This window comes from Plecotus auritus (genome assembly GCF_963455305.1).
Source record: "Plecotus auritus genome assembly, chromosome: 1".
Lineage (NCBI taxonomy): Eukaryota > Metazoa > Chordata > Mammalia > Chiroptera > Vespertilionidae > Plecotus > Plecotus auritus.
The window spans coordinates 59,899,109-59,913,667 of record NC_137770.1 but is presented as its reverse complement, the minus strand read 5'-3'; the positions used below and the strand labels follow the sequence as shown (position 1 = coordinate 59,913,667).

The following is a 14,559-nucleotide window of genomic DNA, read 5'->3' as shown; positions in this document are numbered from 1 at the left end:
CCTAAACTATACTGTTATAGTTTTTGAGTTTGTTGGATGGCATTATAAAACAAAACAAAACAAAAACACCCCTATTTGATTTTATCAGACATAAGGTATAAGGTTGAGGGGATGTTGATTTTCTAAGGTCCACTCTGCCTCTTTAGATTGGCCTATATCTGCACCATTGCATGATTACAGGATGGGAAAGTTGGACTAGCAAGTATCTGGTCTTGAAACACAAATTAGTGTCTGTAATTATGTGACTAAGTTACCTTCCTTGTGAAATTTTGCTAACCCTGGATATTTTTCTCATCCTCTGGAAAGAGAAGCCAATAGCCAACTCAATTATTACCTAAATGTGTCATTCTAAATGATGCGGACCTTTGCATCTTCATGATCTCATATGCTTAAAGTTTTGAGTAAAAAGAAAAGTCTTAAGCCTCAAGGATCTGGGGTCCATGATGTAGAGCATCATTTCAGAGATACTGAGGGAAACTGATCTAGAATCAGTGGTCAGCAAACTGCGGCTCGCGAGCCACATGTGGCACGCGAGCCGCGGTTTGCCGCTCTGTTGACTAATGAATTTGCCGACCACTGGGGTGGGGGCTTAATCACAAGGAACAACAACAGCCTGTAATTATTGGAATTGAGAGTCTTCAGTGGTCAGCAAACTCATTAGTCAACAGAGCTGCAGTTTGCCAACCACTGATCTAGATGGTGATGACTTAGCAATGAGAATGTGGTAGCACTTTGTAGCTACCTTACATTGGACATACTGTATCATTCCATTTGAGCTTTACTATTATAGCAATAAAACCTGTCCTCCAGTGTTATTTCCAAATGCCTTTGCTTACATTACTTATTTTCCTTTTTAGCAATACTTTCATGCAGGAGGAAATGGTCTCAAAAAGAATTTCTTGGAGAAAAGCCCAGATCTTCAATCTCTGAGATATGCTCTCAGTCTTTATACCCAAACAACTGATGCCTTGATAAAGAAGTTCATAGACACTCAAACCTCACAGAGTAAGTAACACATTGAATGTGATAATAAACTGAACACCTAGGTAAAATTCAACATAAGAATTATTTCAAATAATATTAATATTTTACTATAATAAATTAAAGCAATAAGAATGGAGGATATGGTTAATAGAAAATTACCAAATTTTTAGCATTCATAAATTACAATCTTATGAATAATTTTAATATTAGTAGGGTATGCTTAATACTAAAACTGTATTGAATGGTTGAGTCTTCTTGATGATTCTAACTTCAAAAAATTTAGCAAAGCCTAGTTTTGAATATCCATAACTGTGATAGCCTCTTCAATTTAGTATGAAGATTCAGTGTTTGCTGGTTTTGGCAACTCCCCCAAAGTGATAATTCCCCAAATCCTGATTTTAAATGTAAAATCTCCTGCTTTAGTGTTTCCAGAAGGGAAATCTAATCTTATCCTAATTTTATATGAGAAAAGTTTTCAACTTTTACTTTGAAATGGGACAAGAGGTAATTATTTTATTTAAAACTCAAATCTGTTTCACATGGTGAAGTTTCCACCTCATAAGCTTCTAGGATATTACTGTTAACCTTTATTTCAAGTTGCTTTGTGATTGATTATATTTTGGTAATTATGTGCATTTATGATATGGCATTTCTGAGAGATTATTGAAAATGTCAGTATAAGTCAAAAAGACCCAAATGCAGACTCAAACTCTAGAACATAATAAATCACACCACAGAAATCATAAATATAAATAAAAGGATATGATTTTCATTCATGAGAGATCCTCAGAAAAAAAAGAATAGATTTTTTTTCCTGTGATGAAAATGCTCCAGACTTACTTTTTTCATAGATATTAATTTATCTAACTATATCAAAGATAATGCCAAGGTAAGTGCCATGTAGATGTTTGGCCGGTCTTTAACACTTGGTGCTTTCTGATAGTGTCCACTTAAATGCTCTTTTGTTTTTTCATATGATATGCAAACCTAGCCTACATCTTGCGATGGTTCCAGAAAGGAAGAATAAGCTGAGTTCATGAGAGCTTATCAAGAAATACAGAAATATTCAGAACATTGTTCCTGAATCCATGATCTTTCAAGGTTTTCTGAACTTTATAAATATCAATACAATTCTAATGTATCATACAAATAGTCTTATAGCTTTATTCCCAGAGTATCTAAGAATATAAAACTGTGCTTGTTTTTATAGGTATACATTTATAGAACACACACACGTATACAGCCTATGTTTTAGCATAGAGTCACACCAAAAAAAATGCATATATATCAGTTTTGGTATATGGAATTTGGTGCATGTATTTATTTTTATGGCAACTATGTATTGCATGGCAACATTAAAAATGGATGGTGGTAGATAAGAGGATCTGCAATCCCAGTAACCACCTGATTTAACAATACTTTATTTCAGACTTGGTCTCCCTTTTTCTTTTCTACTCTACTTTTCTGGCTTTATTGAGTATGTCTTTTGGTGGGGAGGGGCATAATTAAAATTCGCAAGACATAGATATGAAACAGCTTTGCATTTTCTCCAATAGCTACCTTCAGTCATGCTCTATGGAAACCTATCCCTACCAACCTCATCATCCTCACACAGGGATGATCAGATCCAAGAACCTGCGGGGTAAAGGGAGCTTGGTGTACGCTCCCATTCTCTGCCCTCGTCTAGATCCCTTCCTGCTACAGCAGTTTGGAGGGCAGAAACGGAAGGGAAAGAGGGAAATGTCTTTAGTGTTCTCTGTATGGTGGCATCTAAATGCTGGCTTTCTGCGGGGCCCAGTGTTAGGGGCCATTGTATATTTTCAGCTCCTTTGAGGAGTGTACCTTGGTCCAGCTCCCTTCAGGGACTCCTCAGTGATGCCTCCTGCAGCATATGCCATAGCTGCTTGCTCCATTAATATTCGCTCCTAGTGGCCAGTCCTCTGGAATGGGGCTCCAGCAAGAGGATGAAGCCCAGCTTCCTCCTGTGGGGTTCACTTGAGCCAGGAGAAATGCAAACATTCTTTCTACATCTTTGGTGATAATGGAGGATTCTCCACTGTCACCTGCCATCTCTTTACAGTTCTCTTCTCCACCTGCTCAAATGAGATTTACGTATATTTCCAAATTGAGAGAGGTTGGAGAGAGGAATACTACTGCCTAATATAACATAACCTGTAGTGAACCCCTTTCACGTCCCGCGTGGTTAAGGGTTCAGGTTCAGGGTTCGGGCTCTGGAGGAGGCCGCACACAAATGAAAGAGACTAGAAAATATTAATTTGGAAATATTGGGGGCCAGGCGGGAGCCCAACTCAAGGGGAAGGACTCCACCTTGCTCTGGCCTTGCTATCCCTTTTATTAAGACTATGGGATACACCTATAGCCTTTAGGCAGGCAATTCCAATAATAGCCAATCAGCAAGGATTTACATAAAACTAGAAGGTGGATGTTGCTTTAGCTACCATTGTCTCAACTAAACAGTGGGTGGTTGGCTCTGACCTTTCAGAGCTTTAAGGTTGACCAGCCTTCTGGGTTCCTTGTCCACACCTCTCTGCTAGTGAAAGCAATGGGCAGGTTCCAACAATAACCATTGTTCAATCAAAAACAGAGGTAAGCCAAAGTATTTCTGAGTTTATATTCATGCCCTCTCTTCTCATTCTATCACAGACCCTTTTCAATATTCATTAGCACAGACTGAATAATAAAGTTAGCCAACAATACCATATCCTTTATAAAATAATAAGGTAAAGGGGAGATAAGATGAAAATTTGCTGAATATTTGAATTATTTATAGCACAGCCTAAAAGGAAATATAGTAGAGAATACAATCTTCATTGCTAAAATTGGCCCTTAAGTCATGGTTTATACTTATGACTTCCAAATGTCCCTTTTCATATTATGTTCCCTTGGCTTCAAAGGAAACTCAGCTTCTAGAGTTGTTAACTGAGAAGCATTAAAAGTTGAATTCTAGAAGGTCTTATTTATATGGGTTTCTATACTATTCTGTGAACATTTGACACTGGACATGTTGAAATAGAGGAACTTGGGTTCCATCCTTTGGATTACTTTGCTACTTGCCCAGCAGATGAGCATTTCCAGTTAATTGTAGGATCAGTCATCCCCTTTACACACCTGATATCCTGGTAGCATGAAGAGTCCAAAATGACCAAATGAAGTCTCTGTTTCCCGTGTAAATATTGTTGCAGTTACCTAAACATTTATCCTAATATTTATTATATTGAAGTTTTGTTAATCAAAACCTTATATTTTGTTAATTCAATTTAGAAAGATCACACTGGTGTTATAACTTTCAAATACACCATTTGAAGTGTAAGCTAGCACTGCATACTGCAAACCCTGCCACTTTCTGTCTGAGGAGCCACGGGAGCATGCTCAGTGCCACCAGTTAATGCCCCAGGAACCAGCCCACAACCAAGGAAAGATAGGAAATTGGCAAATTAAAAAACAAAAAATACAAAATCCAGCTTCCTCAGTTGGGTCAATTCTCACTTGTGTTTTTCACAGACTCCAGAGTTCCCCTATAGTGTAGAGCTCCATTCTCCCTCCAAAGGCTGGCTTGATACCATATTGCTTTTTCCTTTTCTCACCTCTTCAGTCCCCTATCAGTGTTTTCTGGGATTCCTTCCCAGGTAGACCATTTACCTTGAGTGCTTGTGTCAGAGTCTGTTTCTGGGGGAACAGAAATCCAAGGTCACACAGCTAGAAAGCAGGGAGCCAGATTCAAACTCAGCTAGTCTAGACCTCTAGATTCAGTGCTCTTACCCATTGTGTGTTCATCTTCTTGATAATAAGTGTGAAGTCCAAATACTCAGAATGACATTACTTGGACTTTCCCCCTCGTGACTTTTCAAGTCAACAATACAGAACTAAATGAAATTCAACCTATAGATAAGTACATTTTCATTTACCTCATGATCAGTAAAACAAAGTAAGTTTTGTTCCCTTAATCTCTAACTCATACTCTACAAGGAAATAATTGTTTTAAGCTATTCAAGTGTTATTTAATAGATCTACATGTTATATGAAAGGACTTGGGATCCATTAGAAATATAAGTGTGCTTTTTGAAACATTCATATTTTACTTTTTTTCTCATAAAATCTTCCCTTATTTCATTTTTTTCCTTGTCTACTTTTTGTTAAAATTTTCTTTCTCATTTTTTTCTCTGTTCTGTTTTTTCCTTGTATATCTGTGTTAGGAAATTAATTATAAGATTAAAATTTTAAAAACCAATTACTATTAAAAGTTTTATCTTCAAATTAAAAGGTATGTTTTCCTTTAAATTATTTTATTTGAAGTCAGCTTTTTTAAAAGGGGTTTATAAGCATAGAAAAACCTGCTCATCTTGTTCATATTTTTTTCTTCCTCTATTTTTTAGCTCCTTTTCACTTTTACCTTGCTTTTTGCTTTTTCTCTTTTTAAATAGATTTCTATGTCATCTTTTTCTAGTAGTTAAAAAAAGAAAGTCATAAAAAAACTACAAGGAATTAAGTCACATTAGAAATTTATGAGACAAATGAGATCTATCAATATGGACAAACACTGTCTTCTCTCCTCTTTCTATTCCAAATGTTGAAAAATAAATCCAAAATGGATGTAGAATCTTAAGTCCTCAAATGAAACTGGAAGTTAATTTTATAAGAGTAGCATGTTTATTATTCTAAAAAAGCACTGTAGCAATAGAACACCATCTTACTTTGCATTCTTTAACAAGTATTTACTGAGCATCACCTCTGAACAAAGTCCCATACAATGAGGTATATATTCAAAGGTGAACATGAAGTTATGTGCACAAGTTGCTCTAAATCAGTGGTTCTCAAGCAGGGCTGTTTTGTTCACCCAGGGGCTTTGGGCAATATCATAAGAGCTTTTTGGTTGTCACATCAGGGAGTGGTAGCTGTGTCACTGTTTTCTCTCCGGTGAGGACCAGGGAAGCTGCTAAACATTGTACAGTGTATAGGGCATCTACCTATAACAGAAATGTATGTGGCTCCAAGTGGCAATAGTGCTATAAAAATAGACTAACAAGTGAGAAGAGATGTAACGAAGGTCATGTTAGAAGAGGCGAAAATTTGACTTGAGAAGAAAGAGAACACAGAGGTAGTGGGTAACCTGGGTCATGAGGTAGAAAGAGAAAGGTGTTTTGAATGAAGAAACTCCAGGAAAGTATATGCGTGCACTCTTAATTTTAAAATTCCTATATGTCAAACATATCCATAAAATATATTTATTAAGACAAAAAAAATTATTTTGCTTTTAGAACAAAACTCACCATATCACCACCTATTTTTGATAAAGATATATAGTTAAAAGTGCCTTAGATTTTCCTATGCCATTGAAATATACAGAAATACTATAGGTAAGCTTTGTATAACATGAGTAGGAATTATTTTAATATTTATAGTAATTATCACATATTATTCCTCTTAAAGTTGACCCAATGGTTTAAATTGGGTAGTTAGCTTGTAAAGTTATACTTCCTTGTTGTTTCTCAAGAATGTGTTACTTATAGTTTTAGAAGCTGTTACAAAACTCATTTCTTGCATCTTGATTAAAAATTCATCATAAAAAGGCTTTTCTAACATTTATTTCATTATACCAAGGGCTTCTTGAATATTTCATGCTGTAGTAGACAGTGAAAATGTATAAAACAAAAACACGTTAAGTAGAGTTTTTCCCAATGGGTAACTCAGTTTGGAATGAGGCTCAGAATGATTAACTGCTAAGCTATCTGTGTCATATTGTTTCCTTATGTGAGCTTTTATTACAGCTCGAGGATCCCAAGCCCCAAAAGCTTTATACACAAAAGGGTTATTTTATGTCTAAGTTACAACTGGCTGACAAATTTAAAAAATTTTATATTTAACAACTAAAAAAATAAAGTATATGAGATTATTTTTTAATTCTATGATCTGTCCTCTTTTTAATTTTTTGTAACAACTTTGAGTCTGCTTATTTAAAGTTTCTTAAAATTTAAACCATATCCTTTTGGTCATTTTAATAACTCATTTTCTGCTAAAGTGAAGTATAATGTAGTTTAATTTGAAATGGAAATGAGAGAGCTACAGGTTCACATTTTGGAATCTATGAATATGCTTCAATACACTAATTATATATATAAAGTATTAATTATTCTAATCATGTTCCTTAAACTATCAAAAATATGTCCACAAGTAGAAAAGAAACTCTTTTCGGAAGTGGTTCACTGTGGTCTCTTCTTATCAGAAATGTAGGAGAACTTAACATTAATAATATTAAGTGGTAGAAGAACTGGCATCAAAATAAAGAAATGAGCTTTGGAGCCAAAGTCTACAGCTGAAACGTCAGCTGGATGCCACCTGTGGGAGAAAAGGCTCAGCAATGTCTTTAGCTTATGTGGAGAAATAATAGTAAAGTCCACTTAGCCACTTCAATTTAATACTGATTTGAAAGCATTGTTTAAAGTAGTTTCTCACTTTATCTGATAAGCCTTTCAGAGATAACCAGAGATCTAGCATCCCATCCAGCAACTCTCGACCCCTGTCGTATCCCTGGGATGATAGAATACAGCTAGCTAGCATTGCCTTCCAAGACCAGAGGTTAGCTTAGCACATCTCGGAGGCACAAGTGGGAAAATGGAGGAGAACTCATGAGGTTTGGCTCTTTCAGTGTTGCAGTGAGTCTGGTGACATTTAAAGCTGGATGAGGCTCTGCAGTGCAGTCATAAAGCTGCACAAAGAACTTTAATCGGAGCGTTTGTTTGATATGTGGTATGGTTCTGCGTACACTGAATACTTTCCCAGAGTAAAAATGGCGAATATTAGATAAGGTGACAGTAATGCTCAGCAACACTGTGATCCAGGCATGTTGTCTACCACTTTGCTATTCTTCGAAATAATCCGGGGAGGCTAGTAACATATCCATATTTCCCAAGGTAAGAAATTGAGTCACAAATAGATTGAGAGATTTGCTGGAGTTGTGTAGATAAGTGGCAGAGACAGTGCCCTTCCCACAATCTCACACTTATTTTAATCAACAAAGAAATCAGAATGTAAAATTATTACTTTCTACAGCCCATATTTTCTTCTCCATTCTGAATAATTGGTTTTACTTCACTTTTCATTTTACTGTGACTAAATAACCCTTCTGTTCAGGAGATCATCTTTTTTTTTAATTTCTTTATTGATTAAGGTATTACATATGTGTCCTCATCCCTCCATTAACCCCCTAACACCCCCCCCGACTCATGGCCTCACACCCCTGGTGTTCATGTCCATTGGTTAGGCTTATATTCATGCATACAAGTCTTTTGGTTGATCTCTCCTTCTTTCCCCCACCCTCCCCTACCTTCCTTCTGAGGTCTGGCAGTCTGAGGAGATCATCTTTTAAGTTAATACTTTTTTTTCTATGTCGGCAACAAACTCTATCCCCCAAATTATTTCTTTTTAATTGAATTAGTTGGGGTGACATTGGTTAATAAAATCATATAGGTTTCAGGTATACAATTCTGTATATTTATATTGTGTGTTCACCACCCCCAAGTCAAATCTCCTTCCATTACTGTTTATCCCCTCTTTACTCACTTATACCTCCCCCAACCCCCTTTCCCTTGGTAATCCATGCTGTTGTCTATGTCTATAAGGTTGTTGTTTTTTTCTTTACTTAATCCCTTTACCTTTTTCACCCATCCCCTAACACCCCTCCCCTCTGACAGATGTCAGTCTGTTCTCTGCATCTATGAGTGTGTTTCTATTTTGTTTGTTAGTTTATTTTGTTCATTAGATTCCACATATGAGTGAAATTATATATTTGTCTTTCTCTGACTGGCTTTATTTCACATAATATATCTCATGTCTGTCCATGCTATTGCAAAAGGTAAGGTTTCCTTATTTTTTTATGGCTAAGTAGTATTCCATTGTGCAAAGGTACCACAGCCTTTTTATCCTCTCAATCACTGATGGACACTTGGGCTGCTTCCAAATCTTGGCTATTGTAATAACTCTGCAATGAACATAGGGGTGCATATATTATTTCTAATTAGTGTTTTGGTTTCTTTGGATATATTCCAAGAAGTGGAATTTCTGGGTCATTGGGCAGTTCCATTTTTCATTTTCTAAAGTAACTCCATACTGCTTTCCACAGTGGCTGCACCAGTCTGCATTCCCACCAGCAGTGTGCGAAGGTTCCCTTTTCTCCACATCCTCGCCAACACGTGTTGCTTGTTGATTTATTGATGATATCCATTCTGACATGTATGAAGTGATATCTCATTGTGGTTTTAATTTGCATTTCTCTGATGATTAGTGACATTGAGCATATTTTCCTATGTCTACTGGCCATCTGTATGTCTTCTTTGGAGAAGTGTCTATTCTGATCCTATCCCCAACTTATTTCTTCTTCCTTTGCTTTGCAGTTTCTTCTTATTCTGGCCTCAGTTATTGGGCATGCTCAGTAGCCAGGGCACCTTTTGAATATTAATGAAGTATTTAAGTTGTAGGAATCCAAGTGCAATGTAAGAAAATGCATCCTACTTTTAGAAAACCCTTTCTAATATAGCCTTTCATTCTTCTAGAGCCTGCTGTGTTTGGGTATAGGACATTGCTGCTTTGGTTTCCACCCCCTCCGCCCCGCTGTCCCACTCTTCTCCATGCTTGTTCCCTACCAGCAAAAGGATCATTTTGTAACACCCCCTAGCACATTGAGTCATATCAGGATTGCTAGTTTGTATGTCTTTCTTCTCCCAAGGTAAGCCCTACAAGGACCGGGACCTTACACATCTTTGAAATCTAAGTGCTTGGTACAATGCTAGATAGGAAGAAGGTACTTAGTAAATTTTAGAACAAATAAATGCTAGAGTAGTAAATGCAGAAAATTAAAAATTGTGATTTGATGTAATAATCATATTTGAATTGATGCGATTACAAGCCTTTATTGAAAGTATGCTTACAGCCCTATGCTATACACTATAGAGAACCCAAAGTGTGTATGTTTAGCAGAGAGACAGGGAGAGAGAGAAGAGAGAGAGAGAGAGAGAGAGAGAGAGAGAGAGAGAGAGAGAGAGAGGAGAGAGAGAGAAGAGAGAGAGAGAGAGAGAGAGAGAGAGAGAGAGAGAGAGAGACGCCCCTTAGGGAAAAAACTTACTGTTTTCTCACTAATTCTGTTCAGTAGTTTTCACACAAGGTAGAAAACTTTAAGTGCCACTGGAGAAATACAAAGGGGTATATAAAGTTAGATAGGGAGAATAAAATTACTCTTTTAAAATTACTGAAATCATGGGTTTTTATTCAATCTGAAACATGAAACTCAATGGGAACTAGGAAAAAATAATGTATATCACAGTGTTCAGTGTAGATCACTGACAGATTCCATATGCCTTTCATTGGACTAATTTAGAGGAGCATTTACCATGTGCTAACTTTGTGTTAGATGCTAGGTAAACTACAATGAATGGCTCTGCTGAATACCTCCCATTTGCCCCTATAATACACCTTGCTGGGTTGTGTGGATTACAGCTATGGGCCTCTTACTTACTGTTTCCCATTCGGGTTCAGCAGTAGGGAGACCCTCCAAAGCTCTGTGGGAGGAAAGAGTGAGTTCAGTATTCATTCTCTAGGCTCCCTCTAGGATGGCTTATTCAAGCTGGCTGTGTACTTTGACTCTAACTCTCAAAGTTACCTTCCCTAGAAAACTGTCTCCTTCTAGACCCCAGTGGTACTTCCACTCCTTATGTTTTATGGACTGAGAGTGTTAGATCCACTATTCCTTGTATTTTCCTAAACCTGCATCTATAAATAGTCTCTTTCTTAAGCCTTCCTCAAATTAACTTTACTTCTGTTTCAATCTATTTGCTGTTGATATCCTGACTGATGCAAAGGCTAATCTTCATGGCTCTGTTCTGTTTTGCATCCATGACTCTTTCATTTTGGTCATCAAAGATTAACATGATAAAATAATCAAGTCAAGCTCCATAATAATTCTCTTTGGGGTGAGGGAAAATACTGTATTTTGATGGCAAGGCTGTCCAGAATGAACAAAAGGGTATGTTAGCTTTTCACTGATAGGAATATTTCCATTATACTCTGGTCATGTCATCAAAATACCAGATCTCACTTTCTCATGATGCGGTTTTTCTTGCCCAGCATCTCATTTTCTCTGGAAACCTGATAAGTTGAGACAACTGGGAGTCATTGGTGACATCATTTGCAGAATTTAAGAGTCTTCACAGCACAGAATAAGCAGGTGTTTGCTGTATCTCATGCCATGGGGAAATTGTCACTTTTAGTACACTAATCTCGGTATGTGTCTAAGTCAGAACAGGTGTACTTTCATTGTTTATTTTTATCCTTTTGCATGAATAGTTGAAAGGTTAGTTTTTTTTATAACACTACCCGTATCAAATCAACGTGCACATGTGTGTGTGTGTGTGTGTGTGTGTGTGTTGCATCTTTTCATTTCTCAGTTGTTTGAAAACCAGATCTCATTCCAAGGCCATGAAGAATATCAGTGGTATTAGAACCCTGTTTTCTGACTTACACTGTTCTCGGCTACTTGCCACTCAAAGGCTAACATTGTTTCAAATAATTCTAAAAATAATGTATATAATTTTCTAAAATTTAACAAAACCAAATAATTAAAATTTAAATCAAAACAAGAAAAACACTACATTTGGCATTCCATTCAAATGTCTAACCAATACCCACTCACACTTGCAGCTTGCGAGTTTATAGGCTTCTTCAAATACCTTTTTCCCACAAATACCTGAGTCTCAGAACAACCCTGCAAAGTAATTCAAAGGTCTTTGGATTATTGGTCTGATATTGCACTCTGCTTCATGGTGCTTTTTTGAGATGATCATTTCACCCAAAAGCAATAAATGTCATTGAAGTGATTTCAGCAAGGGTACAGTGTGGGAAAAGTCTGAAGGGAGGCAAGACAGAAGCGGGCAGACAAATTAGAGGCTGGGCTGGTGGGAAGAGTGATGGAGAAACTGGGCAGATTCAAGATGTAGCAGTAGAATAGATAAGCACTAGTGAAAAAACCTTGTTAACTTAATCAACATTTAGGATACTAAATTTATTTTAGATTCCAAAATAAAGCAACATTTACTTCTGTGTGCTAACATTTGGTGGTTTTTTTCTGCCTGCTCATAATTTTCTGCACTTTCCAATTATTCAGAATGTCCAGGTATTTCTTTTTTAATCATAATTTTTATTTAAAAAGAAATATGAATAACACACTTTGCTATGCAAAGTAAATTAGTTTAATTGAACACAAAGGTACAAATAGTTAAAAGTGGTGGATTTTGAAGTCTTTTCAGGACTTGGATTTAAATCTGGAGGCTGGAATAAACAGCCTAATTAAATTCTCTCTTTAGGATTCAAAGGATCTCAAAACTGCTCTGTGGGTAAGAGCATTTTCTGGAGTGGGATCTACATACATGTTATATTTTCACACACATATATTATATATGTATATATAATGTAATGATTTATAAATCATATTTTATGAAGACATTCATCCAACAGAATGATTATATACTGCACTGATTGAAATTAAGCAAAAGTTAAGTCAATTATAAACTAGGTGTTTCCAAAGTTGTCTAATATTTTCATATTATGGGTAACTGTGATATTCTCCAAAGTTTTGGTTATTGTTGCTTTGGGTTTGATTGGAAAGTAAAAACAGGTTAAAATCAGTTGTTTGGGAATTATATGGAAATGGTGACAAACTGAGGTGTCAGAAAAACATTCTGCAAATAACTGAGTCAAGCAAGCAAAATGCAATACAAATTCTCTGGATCCACTGAGGCATAACGTCTGTTTGCATTCACTGAGATCAGGTTTTGTGAGCAATGGGGTCAGTGGCATTAATTGAAAATTGCAGACTGTTGCCACACAACCTTCATATGCCCTTTATAACTAACTTCCAAAAAAAATTTAGGGATGATTTCTCCTTCAGTTAATCCCTTAGCACTAGAAGTTAAGACTTGTTATTAAGTGTTTGATTTATCTTTAAAAAAGAAAAACGAATGTATTAAGTGGCAAGGGAATAGTAAATCTAAATCTTAATAGTTGGAAACCAAGCTTGTATAAACGTCTGGCTTAAAGGTCTCTGCTTATTTAAAGAGAAGAAGGGGCAAGAAATCGGTGTGTTGATTAAGACAGGGGAGTGGGGAACCATGCAGTCATGGCCCAAGCACCTGCTCTACCTTTGCCTGGCTATAATGACCTTGAGATAAGTCACTTAACCTGTCTAAGCCTCAATTTTCTCATCTGTAAAATGGGTTGCATAATAATTCCTAAGCCCACTGGTTGCTTGGAAGATCACAAGTGGTAATAGATGTAAGACACCTAACACACAGCAATCTCTCAATAAATATGAATTCTTATCATCATCATCATCATCATTAGATGTACTATCTAAAAATTACCTCTTTCTTCTCCAAACATAACAAAAAAGAGGAACTCTTTCAGGATGCAGCTCTCTAAGGAAGAAAAAGCCAATAAGCATGTGCTCCCCTGTGAGCTGTGCCTCCATACTACCAAGAGGCTCTCAGACTGACCAGGAACCCACTGACATCTGAAGAACTCACTCCTGCAGTTTTTATTAACTTCTCCATGCATGCCATGGTTGCCAAATAATCATATATTTATTGAACTCTTGCTATGCACAAAGCACTATGCTGGGTAGGAAACACGAGAAAATCCCCTGCCCGCACGGAGCTTACAGTGAAGCTAAAACAAGTATATGACAGGAAAAGAATCTTACAAGGTAGCTTACATTAAATACCAGATGAATCTAAGGACAGGTACCCGGGCTTTGAGAAGAGGGAGAAATTACTGTGGGCAGGAGAGTTGGGAGGCCTCAGAGGAGAAGCATGGCTCAAGGTGGGCTAACAAGGATATATGAGATTCAAGTAATGGGAGGAGAAGAGAAAGGCATGTCAGCATTCATGGAGGCCAAGTTGACAGAGAAACCCATTAGGGACAACTAAAAAAGTGCTGCTCAGTGTTGTGCTGGGAGCAGCAGCATCAGGGTCTCCTGGTGTGTCAGTCATTTAGACAGAACACCACAGACTGGGTGGCTTAAACTACAGAGATTGATTTTCTCATGGTTCTGGAGGCTGAACATACTGGCTGATTGGATTTCCAGTGAGAGCCCTATTTCTGGTTGCAAATGGCTGCCATGCCATGGTGTCCTCACATGGTGGAGAGAGACAGTGAGCCCTCTAGATCTCTTCTTATAAGAACACTAATCCTATTGGGTCAGAACCCCACTCTTTTGACTGCATTTAACCTTAATTATTCCTTAGAGGCCCCATCTCCAAATACAGTCACATTGGAAGTTAGAGCTTCAATATATGAATTTGTGGGGGGCGGGGGGGGGGGCTTTCAGGGGGGACACAAGCATTTGGTCCATTAACACCTGAGAACTTGTTAGGAATGCAACATTTTGGGTTTCACCCCAGGACCAACTGAGTTAAAAACTCCAGGAATAGGGCCCCAAAATCTGTGTTCTAACCAGACCTAATGGTGACTCTGAGTTTGAGAACCATGAGAGAAAATAATCTGTAAGGAGGA

At 37.1% G+C, this 14,559-nt stretch overlaps 1 protein-coding gene across 1 annotated transcript in view; it reads left to right on the top strand.

The window, feature by feature from the left end:
• Positions 1 to 14,559, top strand: part of UNC13C (unc-13 homolog C) — a 579,627-nt gene that overhangs the window by 524,945 nt on the left and 40,123 nt on the right. The window contains exon 31 of the mRNA XM_080645235.1: positions 858 to 1,005. Coding sequence (XP_080501361.1) covers positions 858 to 1,005 — 148 coding nt within the window. The remainder of the gene's footprint in view (positions 1 to 857; positions 1,006 to 14,559) is intronic.